We start from the raw sequence: 13,335 nt of genomic DNA, 5'->3' as shown, positions 1-13,335 counted from the left end.
GCTAGGTTGGTGAGTCGAGCGCTGTCGGACAGAGCAGAGCTGGGCAGCCCAGCGCTTCCGGGCAGGGCTAGGCTGGATGGTCGAGCGCTGCTGGCAGAGCTGAGCTGGGAAGCCCAGCGCTGCCGGGTGGAGCAGAGCTGGGCAGCCCAGCACTGCCGGGTAGGGCTGGGCTGGATGGTTGAGCGCTGCCGGCAGAGCTGAGCTGGGCAGCCCAGTGCTGCCGGGCGGGGCAAAGCTGGGCAGCCCAGCGCTTCCGGGCAGGGCTGGGCTGGACGGTCGAGCGCTGCTAGCAGAGCTAAGCTGGTGGGTCGAGCGCTGCCGGGCAGAGCAGAGCTGGGCAGCCCAGCACTGTCGGGCAGGGCTGAGCTGGTCAGTCGAGTTTTATCCATTACAGTTTGTCCCCCACTCCATAGTTGGAATTTTTTCAATTATGGTGTGTAATTTAACTTGTAGAGACGTCTATTACATTTCTTCATCTCTTTTTCTCTTCTATTTCAGCTTTGTATTGTGGTCTCCATGAGCTCACATCTCCTACGGAGCTTAGACCCTTTTATCTTTCGCGGATGGGGGGCTAAGAAGTTATATGCGGTGCTTACGGTTCTTCTAAAGTGGAAAAGAGTTGAAGAGTGTTGGGCTCTACGGGAATAACGGCTCTTCTAAAGTGGAAGAGAGTTGAAGAGTGTTGGCCCTTACGGGACTAACGGCTCTTCTAAAGTGGAAGAGAGTTGAAGAGTGTTGGCCCTTATGAGACTAACGGCTCTTCTAAAGTGGAAGAGAATTGAAGAGTGTTGGCCCTTACGGGACTAACGGCTCTTTTAAAGTGGAAGAGAACGGGAGTCTTCGGGTCTTACGAGACCGACGGTTCTTCCATAGTGAAGTAGGGTAGGAGTCGTCGGGTTCTACGGGACCGACGGCTCTTCCAGAGTGGAGCAGAGTGAAAGTAGTCGGGTCCTACGGGACCGACGGCTCTTCCAAAGTAAAGCAAAGTGAAAGTAGCCGGGTCCTACGGGACCGACGGCTCTTCCAAAGTGAAGCAAAGTGGCAGGTGCCATTTATGCCAGTTAATGTACTATTTATGTATTTGTGGATGTATGTCTTTTTATCAATTGTGGTGGAGCGAAAATTTTGAAATCCGCCAGCAATGCCTTTACGTTTTTTACTCTTCTATATAGTGGAGAACTTGTCCCCCATTCTCCCACACCAAGTAATAGAGATCTTTGGGAGCATTTGGATTTTGGGGCTTTTGGAAAAGGAGTAGAGAGAAGATATTTGGAGAGCTTTAGAGGTTGGTTTTTCTTTTTCTCTCTACCTTCTTCGAATGTTCTCTACACGTTCTAGGCATGGATACTTATAATTCTTGTCGTATTGTGCTTTTGAATGACTTCAATTATTCGTTTGTAGAAATAGTGTTTGATCCATGCAAGCAGTTTTACACGCATTATTCTATGTTTGTAGACTCATGTAGAAATTTTTCTAAGTCTAATTGGGAGTGTAGGGCTTGCTTATGCGGGTGCTCCGGGTTGATACAGTCGAACAATTAGTGCGTAGATGACGCCCCTTGGAACGTTTATGTAATCACTTCGTATCTTCGTGGTGTTATGGGTGTCGGTCCTTTACATAAATTGCTCAAATACGCACGTAGCTAAGCGGGTAGCTTGCGATCGGGCGAACCGGTCTATCAAACTTCATATTATTTATTTTTTGCAACTATGTCGTCGGGTGATCGGGGTAATACGTTTATTTGAACTTTTAGAATTTATCCTGTTCTAGGATATCCGCGTGCTATGTTGGGTAATCGGGGAGGTTCGGTTGGTTCATCGAGTAGGATGCAGCTCTCATCAGATGATATAGATTATTGTGCTGATGAAAGCGTGGACATCCCGGATCGAGAGATAGAAGTTTGGCAAGGTGATTACGGTAGTTACGATGGTGGTAGAGGTTTTGGAGTTCACAGTGAAGGGTTTATCCTGGGGGCGGTGCCAATGATGGCGTTCCTCACCAATGGTAATGTCGAGTCATTTTTCAAAGACACGCGACAACTACACGTCCTTCGGAAGTCCTACAGTATTCCGAATTATGTCGCTCTTCATGCTCCGGGTAGACAAATGCGAGCAAATTTCCATGCTCCGGGATGGGTGTGCTTGTATCAAGCACCGTTCGAACAGGGAATGCGGCTTCCTCTACCCCGCTTGGTTATTGATTTTTGCCATTATCATTGCCTCTCGCCCGGGCAACTTACGCCAAACTCTTGGCGGTTGTTATTGAGTTTACAGGTGTTCAGTGAATTACATGGCTTCGACATCTCCATCGCCGATGTAAAGAGCACTTATGATCTTCTGAATGTTCCAAAGGACAAAGGTCGTTACAAGTTATGTAGGAAGGAAGGTTGTGAGCCTTTGATTACGGACATGGACGATGGTGAAAGGGCTTGGAAGAGTAAATATTTTTTCATTGAATACGGTGCTTTGTGTATTCCGGAAGGGAAGAGAGTTCCTTCTGTTTGGTCTAATCCTAGTGAGTGTTAGAATTGGTGGAGTCTTTCATGCTTCTCATTCTCCTCTTTATGCTATTCTTTCTAACACTTTGATTATCTTTGTGTGCAGGTTGTTTGAAATCTATTCCTGTAGTGTTGAATTTGGTTGAAAGGAACAACCGGTTTCTTCAATACGTACCCTCCTCCATATTGGAGTTGGAGGGTTATTTTTCACGATTTGAACATTAAGCAGTCGTCGATTTGGGCTCAAGTCCCTGCTCCTCCGGAAGGTACATTCATCCCTAAAACTCTTGCTGAAACTAGTGTCGTGGTAGGTCTCCGCTCTTTGGAAATTTTGCGGGTGAAACAGGCTTATAAAAATTTGACTGAACTACCCCCCGGAGCAACGAGTATATGCAGAAGGTTGGATGGCTGAATTGAAGTTCCACCATAATCCGAATGAGGTCGACACTGACGCCTTCGTGGCGAGACAACTGAAGAGGAAGAAGAAGAAGCAGGCATCAAGCTCGAGTGTGCCAACAGAGCTGCCTATTGCGACTGATGCTCCGCGATCTGACGTCCCTTCCGGTCGCTCCTCACGGAAACGGACTCCCACGCCTGATGATGGTTGCTTATCCGATGGTTCTGTTCGCGTAGTTCTGCCTGTTGGTGCCTCGGCTCATACCGAGTACAACATGCTGTCAGGTCAGCTCGAAAAGCTCTTACTTGAGGAGGACCGAGCTATTTTGAATAATTATGGGGATGATGAAGCCTATGACGTGTTCGCCTCTTCGGCTTTCGCGGTAATAAAACTTATCTTTTGTTTTTATTTTCCCTTTGACATGTTTATTTTTATTGACTAACTTGTGGTATTTTGATATCTTCTTGTAGCACTATCAGCATGCTATCTTTATGAAGCAGGCTAGGCTTGAGCATAAACGGCAATTACATGATGTTCGTGCTGCTAAGGCTAGGATAGAGAACGAGCTTGTAGAAGCTCAGAAGTTGGTCAAGCAAGGCCAGGCGGACCTGGAGTCCTTGGAAGCATCTCTTCAGGCTCAATTAGCTTCGAAAGATGAGGAAATCAGCCGTCTGAAGGCTGAACTGGCGGAGATGGAGGAAAATCAGGAGCTAGAGCTTTTCGATGCTTGCCATGAGGCTGTGCTCAAGTCCCGGGCTGATATGAGTCAGCAGGTCTTGGATGGGTCTTACAAGACTTGGGACAACGCTGAGAACATTCGACAGTGGAAGGCGTATCAAGACAGGCTTTCCGGGATGGCCCCTCCAGGCGACGTCGATGGCGACGAATGATGTTGTTATTTCCTTAACTCTGCTTTGGTTGGGCGTATGTGCCCCTAATATCTTATGTGTAATTTAGGCATTCGTGCCTTCAGACTTTGTTAATTTTGCATAGGGTGTATGTACCCTTGGATTCTTACTAGTTTAAGTCTACGCCATTGGGCTGGACTTGAACTTTTTATTGTACCTAAATGTATGACTTTTCCGGTAGGTCCGGATCGCCGGAGGGTTCGCCCCCTGGATCGGCTATAAGACTTATTTTATATTCGAGCGTTTATATATTTTTTTACCTATTCGGATTTTAGCCGTTAAACTAAGTCTATTCGAGCTCTGCTCTAGCATTGAGCTTTGTTCTGGCGCTTGAGGTCAGCTCTGGCGTCGAGCTCTGCTCTGGTGCTTGAGGTCTGCTCTGGCGTCGAGGCCAGCTCTGGTGTCGAGCTCTGCTCTGGCGTCGAGCTCGGCTCTGGCGTTGAGCTCTGCTCTGGCGTGGAACTCTGCTCTGGCATCGAGCTAAGCTCTGTCTGGGACGGCTATGGTGTGGTCTTTTTGTTCGGGCTCGGTTGTTACCCTTTGCGGTCCCGTCTTTCTTTGATTGTTCGTTCTTGTTTTTGCTTGTTCAGGGCTGAGCTGCCCAGTTCGGCTCTGTCGGGCGGAGCCGAGCTGGACAAGGATATTTTTCCCCCTATTTTTCCCCCATTTAGACTTAAGTTGTTTAAACTTAAGGCTAAATTCGGGACGTTCGGGGTGAGACGGGCTTGCGTCTTTTACATGAAAAATTTTCCCCCCATTTAGACATTAGTTGTTTGAACTTAAGGCTAAATTCAGGACATTCGGGGTGAGACGGGCTTGCGTCTTTTACGTGAAAATTTTCCCCCCTATTTAGACTTTAGTTGTTTGAACTTAAGGCTAAATTCAGGACATTCGGGGTGAGACGGGCTTGCGTCTTTTACATGAAAATTTTTTCCCCCATTTAGACTTTAGTTGTTTGAACTTAAGGCTAAATTTAGGACATTCGGGGTGAGACGGGCTTGCGTCTTTTACATGAAATTTTTTCCCTCCATTTAGACTTTAGTTGTTTGAACTTAAGGCTAAATTCAGGGTGAGACGGGCTTGCGTCTTTTACATAAAAAATTTTCCCCCCATTTAGACTTTAGTTGTTTAAACTTAAGGCTAAATTCAGGACATTCGGGGTGAGACGGGTTTGCGTCTTTTACATAAAAAATTTTCCCCCCGGGTGTGGAGGGGGTGGGGGGGCTGCGCTCCTTAGAGCTATCTACATACCCAATTAAGGGATCAAGCCCGAATGTAGTTCTGACCTGTATGCAAAGGTCAGTAAACGTGTAGTAAATTGAGTTGGTCTCGGAAGACCTTTTGAAATAAAGTAGAAGCGTAGGGATCAAGCGTGATACTGTTTGAGATGGATGGCGTTCCAACTGTTGTTGATGTCACGTCCGTCTGTCGATTGCAACTTGTATGCTCCATGTCCAACCACTTTGGTGATCAGATATGGTCCTTCCCAATTCGGGGTTAATTTGCCCGCACCTATTTCCTTGGTGTTCTGGAACACCTTTCGTAACACCCAGTCACCCGACTTGAACGTGCGGGTACGGATATGCTTATTGTAGTGCCTGGCAATGCTTTGTTGATACGATGCTAATCGGATATTGGCTGTGTTCCGTTTCTCGTCGAGGAGATCTAATTCGTGGCACATAGCTTCTTGATTCTCGTTGTCTGTCGTGAGCTTATATCTGGCGGTGGGTACTTCACTTTCTGTTGGGATTACTGCCTCCATCCCATAGGCAAGGGAGAACGGTGTTTCCCCTGTCGATGTTCTGGTAATTGTTCGGTAGGACCATAATACGCCTGGTAACTTATCTGCCCATTTGCCTTTGACCTTTTCTAGCCGTTTCTTCAGGGTGTTGATGATGGTTTTGTTGGAAGACTCCGCTTGTCCGTTTGCCTGAGGATATCTTGGTGTTGAGAAGCTCAGCTTTATATTCCAGAACTTACAAAAGTCCTGGAAGTCCGCGCTGACGAAATCCAATTCTTGTTATGCAATTATGATCCGTTATCCGTGACAATCTCTTTGGGTACCCCGTACCGGCAGATCACGTTCTTCCATATGAACCCCTTGACTTCTTTGTCGCGCACTTGTTGGAAAGACTCTGCTTCTATCCATTTGCTAAAATAATCTGTCACTGCCAACATATAAGCCTTCTGCCCGGGTGCGGTGGGCAGTTTGCCTACAATATCCATCCCCCATTTCATGAATGGCCATGGTGAAGTGATAGCGGTCAGGGGCTCCGGGGGCAGGTGTGATATTTGGGCGAATCATTGACATTTGTCGCACTTTCTAGCATAATCAGCTGCGTCAGTTTTCATGGTGGGCCAATAGTAACCGCTGGTTAATGCGCGGTGTGCGAGGCTTCTTCCTCCTGAGTGATTGCCACATTCACCTTCGTGTAACTCGGACAAGACGTATCTTGCTTCTGCAGGGTTAATGCATTTCAAGTATGGACCGGTAAATGAATGTTTATACAGTTTACCTCGGATGATGCAGAACCGTGCTGCTTGAGCTTTAAGCCGACGTGCTTCATTCCTGTCCTTCGGGAGTATATCTCTCTCGAGATATTCCATTACGGGAGTGATCCATGTTTGTCCGACTGATACTGCAGTCACGTGTTCCTCGGCCTCATCTCTTTGTATTGCTGGATATTGAAGGCAAGTGATTGTTATGGTTTTAGGTTGTGCAGTCTGAATTGCTGACCCTAGGTTGGCCAAAGCATCAGCATGGCCATTTTCCCCCCTCGACACTTGATTGATGGTGAATTCTTCAAAGCACGATTGGAGTTCTTTCGTCTTGCCCAGGTAAGCCGTCATTTTCGTATCTTTGGCGTGAAATGTACCCTGCATCTGGTTAACTACAAGTTGAGAGTCACTAAATACGTTAATGCGTTTTACCCCAATTTCCTTAGCTAGTCCGAGTCCAGCTAACATGGCTTCATATTCAGCCTCATTGTTGGTTGTTTTGAAATCACATCGGATTGACCGCTCAATGTTGTCTCCTCGTGGTGATGAAAGGACGACTCCAAGTCCACTCCCTCGTACGTTGCTGGATCCATCAACATATAGTTTCCAAGTTCCAGTTTGGTCGGGTTCTTCCGTCAGACAGCATAACTCTTTGTCGACCTGTATAGTAAGGTTAAGTGCAAAGTCAACAACAAAATCGGCTAATACCTGAGGTTTAAGTGTGGTCCGTGGTTTGTATGTGATGTCGTATTCACTCAACTCCACTGCCCACTTTGTCAATCGACCGGATAGTTCCGGCTTATGGAGTATGGCCTTTAAGGGATACGTGGTGGCAACTATGATCGGATGACACCGGAAGTACGGACGTAACTTTCTTACTGCGTGGACCAATGCGAGGGCCAACTTCTCTAGCTGGCTGTATCGGGTCTCTGCATCAAGTAGTGATTTGCTCACATAGTAGATTGGTGATTGTTTACCATCTCCCTCTCTGACCAGCACGGCACTGACGGCTGTATCAGAGACGGCTAGATAGACCAACAAGGTCTCGTGGTCTTTCGGTTTTTGCGAGTAAAGGTGGGCTAGTCAAGTATTGCTTGAGCTGCTTTAGCGCTTCCTCACATTCTTCTGTCCACTCAAACGTTCTTGACTTCCTCAAGGTGTTGAAGAAGAGGTGGCATTTTTCGGATGATCTTGAGATAAAGCGGCTTAATGCGGCTATCCTTCCTGTCAATTTCTGAACGTCCTTCACGCAAGTGGGGGAAGGGATTCCCTGGATTGACTCAATCTGAGCCGGGTTTGCCTCTATTCCCCACTGAGTAACCATGTAACCTAAGAATTTCCCTGCATTGACACCAAAAGAGCATTTAGTAGGATTTAGCTTCATATTGTATTTTCTAAGAATTTCAAACGTCTCCCTCAAGTGATCAATGTGGTCCTTCGCGTGGATGGACTTGACCAACATGTCGTCGATGTAGACTTCCATTGTTTGCCCCAACAAACTTGCAAACATTCGATTAACCAGGCGCTGATAGGTTGCTCCCGCGTTCTTCAACCCGAATGGCATATACTTGTAGCAATATAATGCTACGTTGGTCATGAAGGCCGTCTTCTCCTCGTCGTCAGGGTGCATCCGTATCTGATGGTATCCCGAATATGCGTCCATGAAACTCATCAGTTCATGGCCTGCTGTCGCATCCACTTGCATGTCGATGTGTGGCAGTGAGAACGAGTCTTTCGGGCATGCCTTGTTGAGGTCAGTGAAATCAATGCATACCCGCCACTTGTTATTCTTTTTCTTGACTACCACCACGTTTGCGAGCCATTCAGGATAGTGGACCTCCCGGATAAGTCCATTCTTGAGGAGCTTCGTGACTTCATCATTCACTACTTGATTCCTTTCTGGCGCAAACTTTCTCCGTTTTTGTTTCCTTGGCGGGTAATCCGGGGCGACCTGCAACCTGTGAACAATAATCTTAGGGTCAATCCCCGTCATGTCCTCATGGGACCAAGTGAAACAATCGTAACAATCAGATAGGAAGTTGATAAGCTTCTCTCTGAGCTCTGGTTCGAGTTGTGCTCCAATCCGGACTCTGTGGTCTGGAAAGCTCGCATTAATTTGAACTTCATCTATCTCCACCATCTCCTCCTCGATCAGGCTGCGTGGTCTCTTCGTCCGTGCAGCTCGATTATAGTGCTCCGTCTGCTGATTCATGTCTTGAGTGCACTGCAGAGTATCATTCGGGTGTTCCTGCTCTCCCATGTGCTTCGTTTGATGAACATGGTTGAGTGATTCAGGTGTTCCTCCTGGTGTAAGTGATTGATTCGGCGTACACTCTTTATTCATCTTCGAACGGGACGGAGCTTCTTGCTGTAATTGCTACAAGGACGGACTTTTTGCTTTCATAGTGGTTTGGTAGCACGCCCTGGAGTCCTTCTGCTCTCCCTTGATCTCCTTAACTCTCCACTTGGTTGGGAATCGTATGACTTGATGATAGGTGGATGGTACTGCTTCCATCCCGTGGATCCATGGACGGCCTAGGATGACGTTGTATGCTGACGGGGCGTTTACCACGAGAAACCTAGTGGAAAGGTTGATTCCTTCTACGTAGACGGGAAGATCGATCTCCCCTACAATAGTCGTACTCTCGCCACTGAAGCCAGCGAGTACGGCAGCTTTCTTGATTAGTTTGGACTCGTCCAAACCCATCTCCCTGTATGCACTGTAAAATAGAATATTGGCAGAGCTACCATTGTCTATTAGCACACACTTTGTTAAACAGTTAGCAATATAAATGGAAATAACTAAAGCATCATGATGAGGGTGTAGAATCTTGTCTGATTCGGATGTTGCAAAGCTGATTGTTAAAGTTGGATCCGTTAGTCCAGCTTTGCCGAAAGGCGGAACTCCTTATTTGCTTGATCTAGCCTGTCTGGTGTGTCTCTTGGCGGCCGAGTGGGTGATTCCGCTAACTTTGGAACCTCCGGATATCACGTTTACAGTTCTCTCGTGATGTGGCGGGTCTGGTGGGCTGTCATCTCTGTGTTTCTCTTGTCTATCCCTCGCCTGCTGCAGGGTCTGCTTGCCTTTGTCAGTCAAGTAATTGGTGAGGTGCCCTTTTTTCAATAAGTTCGCCACCTCCAGTCTGAGTGCGATGCATTCGTCCGTGCGGTGACCGTGGTCACTATGAAAATCACACCATTTTGATCTGTCTCTTTGGTCGGGTGGATCCCTCATTTTCTCCGGCCAGCTGACCTTATCGCCAAGGTTCATTAAAGCTGTTACAAGCTCTACGGGTGAAATGGACAGGAGGTACTCTGGGAGTTTCGCTCTTTCGCGCGGGCGCGTAGTTGGTGCTTGATCGTAATCTCGCCTCCCCTTGTTCCCTCTCTGAGATGGCGCGTAGGGTTCACTTCGTCTGTCACGATTGTCTCGACCGGATCTCCTGTCGACCCTGTAGTCTCTTTCGGGTCTCTCTGGCGGGAAGACTCTTTGCATATTGTACTGGTCCTCTTCCCATTTGATTTGAGCCCAAGCCTGGATCAACACGTCTTCCATGGTTTTGCATGGATACTTGGTGAGAGTCTTGTATAAGTCTGATCCCGGCAGAAGGCCTTTACGGAAGGCCATGACAGCGGTCTGTTCGCTGCAGTTGGTGATTGATACTTTCTCTTTATTGAAGCGACCGATGTAGTCCCGAAGAGGTTCGCCATGCCTTTGGACAACTGCATACAAGTCTTCTGAGATTTTTTCCAATTTCCTGCTGCTTGCATACTGTTGAACAAAAACATCCGTTAGTTGAGAAAAAGATCTAATTGAATTATTAGGAAGGTTCGTATACCACTGGAGGGCCGGTCCTATTAAGCTAGAATCGAACCCCTTACACATGCACGCCTCCCTCATGTCACGAGGAATAGCAACGGTGAACATTCTTTGACGGTACTGAGCTATATGTCGTCCGGGTCGGATGCACCGTCAAACATCTTAATGTGTGGAAAGCTGAATTTCCTGGGCATCTCCACCAAAGCTATCTCATCCACGAAAGGGGAGTCGGCGTAACAACTTTCTGCACTTTTCTTTATCGGAGCCGGAACTCCCGGGATTCGTTGAATGATGGCCTCCATATCTGTCAACCTTCTAGCCAAGGGAGGATCCAAGTTCTGGTGGGCGCTGAACATGCCATGTCGGCCCTGATCACCAAAAGGTGGTTGATCTGGCGTGTTGCCATTCTGACCGATTGGAACCGCTCACCTCGGTCCCTCTAGTTGACTTGTTGGGGCGTCACACATGAGAGCATCTTCATGTGGTCGTGTCGGCATTACGTGACCACGGGCGATATCGGTTCGGCCGGCCGGGGTGGACTGGTCTATTCCCCCAGTCTCTAAGTTGGCCTGTGTGAGGGCACCTGTGACGTTTGTCCCGGTTGCTCCGGGCGTCCGATCTAGGGTGCGCGTTTCACCTGCATTCACAAGAAGGGTATCCAGGTCAGGATGGATAGTCTCCGATCTATTGTTCCTTACCGATGATGAAGGGTCATCTGGGTTGATCTCAGTTCCATGGGGTGTGAGCGGGACATCCTCTATGTCCACCATGGAGTTGATGGGAACTCGGAATCGGTTAGTACGGAGTGTTTGGATTTGAGGAGGCGTCTGGATCTGGGCGAAAGCATTCAACCGAGCGAGTAGTTCCGCATTCTGTTTTTCCAATAAGAGCCCACTCTCTCGTTCTTGCGTAATTTGGTCGGCCAAAGCGGAGATCCGGGCATTCACCTCCACTTGGGCAAGCAACTCCGATTGGGTTGAACCCAATTGGTCTGAGGCGTTGTTCGGGTCGTGAGCGTCGTTTGGAGCACTCATGGTGTAGCTTGAGATTGCTAGGGCCCCACGGTGGGCGCCAAATTGTAGGGGATGAATCCGACAATTACGGAAGTGACATCAGATACGTCTGGATCGACGGGCACTAGCAACCTGAGACCACAAGCAACGTTAGAGCCCTCCGAAGAGCACCGGTGGGGGTGTCGATGGAAGGGCCTCCGACGCTCAAGTCAGTGAAATGATATAAACAATAACGTAAGTAACGTAACGACAATAATTAAACGATGGAGAGGAGATAGAGAAAAGATAGTAAGAAGGGAATTCTCCGGATGATCGGGAGGATCCAGTAGTCGGAGGCAGAGCTAATGAACGATGTGGAGTAAGGGCGACGAACGTCCGGGCTAGCGGGGCTAAGCGAGCGATCGGAACCCTTGAGAGTTGTGAGCGTGGAGGCGGAACAGAAGAGCGGGGAGAACGGGAGATCAATGGAGTGAGAGATCGTAAGTATGAGCATCAATGACCGCCTCCCCGCTGCTCTAGTGATTTTGTCTATATATAGGTCATGAACCTGCAGAGGGGTGACTAGGGTTAGGGTTTGCTGGAATACTCCTTGAAACCCTAACGGTTCCGATTTCTCCGGAGTCCATCTGCCGTAACCTTCGTTTGACCTAGTCACCCATTAACTGTTGAATTTTAGGGTTTTACTTAGTGGGTTCACGTATCTCCCGCGCATGGGCCTTCTTTGGACCTTATATTATGAATGTGATATGGACCACTTTGTCGGGCTGAGCTGATTAGTCGAGCGCTGCCGGCAGAGCTGAGCTGATTAGTCGAGCGCTGCCTGACTCAACCTAGAACACCTCTAGTTTGACTTGCAATAGAACAAGGACATCCTAGTGATGGTAAGTTGACCCAGTGTCATCTCTCAAGGAAGATCTTAAAGGGCAATTAATTATATCACGAAAAAGCAATAAACTTAATATTATTAAACTAAAACATGGAAAGTAAATTAACTGAATTTAACTTAACTAGGCAAAAAGGAATTATTAACTAATGCTTGTAATTTAAACTTAACTAAAAACTTAATCTTAAAATTAGGCATGAAACTATTAAAGCCTAGGCAAGAATTAAATGAACTTAAAGTAAAGAATTAACTAGGCAAATTAAATTTAAATAACTTTAATTAAAATCTTCTAATCTAATCTAACTAGGCAGAAACTAAATTGCATAATTTAAAGAAAGCATCACATAAACTAAATTTGCAGAATTTAGAGAAAGCATAAGTAAAAGCAAATAAATAAACTTGATTAAAGAAATGCCGTAAATTCGTCTGGAGAAGTAATCTGTCACGTAATCACAACTCTAAACGAAAACTAATCTAAAACATGAATTGAAAGAACATAAATCGAAACTAACTAAGAAAGCAATAAAAACCTAACTTTGGCTAACTAGGCGTGAACTCAAAATTAGGGCAAAAGACGTTCGTTCTTCAATGCAAAACAAAGCCCTATTTATAGACTTCTCCTCAAAAGTTCCCATCCAAAGCTGGACTCCTAAAGGCAATAGAATCGTGCAAGATAAGGTAACTCCAGCTGGCGTGCTCTTCAAGAAATCCCATCCTGGCGAGAATCATCAATTCTGCACGTTCAGCTCTAAAAAGGGCAGTGCAGAGCTGAAAGTCAGCTCTAGCAGTCAAGGCAGAGCTGGAAGTCAGCTCTGGAAATTTAGCTCTGGCGAAAGTAACTCTGCTCTGAAAGGCGAACTCTGGTGCGTCAGCTCGGGAAAGGTAGTCAGAGCTGAAAAGTCAGCTCTGGCGAGAAGGGCAGAGCTGGAAAGTCAGCTCTGGCGAGATGGGCAGAGCTCGCAGCTCAGCTCGGGCGAGATGGGCAGAGCTCGCAGCTCAGCTCTGGCGAGATGGGCAGAGCTGAACAGCTCTGGCGAGATGGGCAGAGCTCGAAGCTCAGCTCTGGCGAGATGGGCAGAGCTCGAAGCTAAGCTCTGAAGACAGAGCTACGCTCGCAGCTTAACTCTTGCGAAAGAGCTATGCTCGAAGCTCAGCTCTGACAACAGAGTTACGCTCGCAGCTCAGCTCTGGCGATAGAGCTATGCTCGCAGCTCAACTCTGGGGATAGAGCTATGCTCGCAGCTCAGCTCAGCTCTGCAGCGCGGGCTTTCCAAATCAGCTCAGCTCTGGCAACAGAGCTATGCTCGCAGCTCAGCTC

At 47.4% G+C, this 13,335-nt stretch overlaps 1 protein-coding gene across 1 annotated transcript; it reads right to left on the bottom strand.

Moving 5' to 3' along the window:
• Positions 1-8,678: 8,678 nt before the first annotated feature.
• On the bottom strand, positions 8,679-10,229 carry LOC130998773 (uncharacterized). Its single transcript, XM_057924180.1, has 2 exons — positions 9,281-10,229; positions 8,679-9,055 (listed from the first exon to the last, which is right to left on the bottom strand). The coding sequence occupies exons 1-2, from the start codon at positions 10,227-10,229 to the stop codon at positions 8,679-8,681; spliced, it is 1,326 nt and encodes a 441-aa protein (XP_057780163.1).
• Positions 10,230-13,335: the final 3,106 nt, after the last annotated feature.

Source organism: Salvia miltiorrhiza, chromosome 8, assembly GCF_028751815.1.
Source record: "Salvia miltiorrhiza cultivar Shanhuang (shh) chromosome 8, IMPLAD_Smil_shh, whole genome shotgun sequence".
NCBI classification, from domain to species: domain Eukaryota; kingdom Viridiplantae; phylum Streptophyta; class Magnoliopsida; order Lamiales; family Lamiaceae; genus Salvia; species Salvia miltiorrhiza.
Note: the sequence above shows the minus strand (reverse complement) of the source record. Positions and strands in the feature narration are given on the sequence as shown.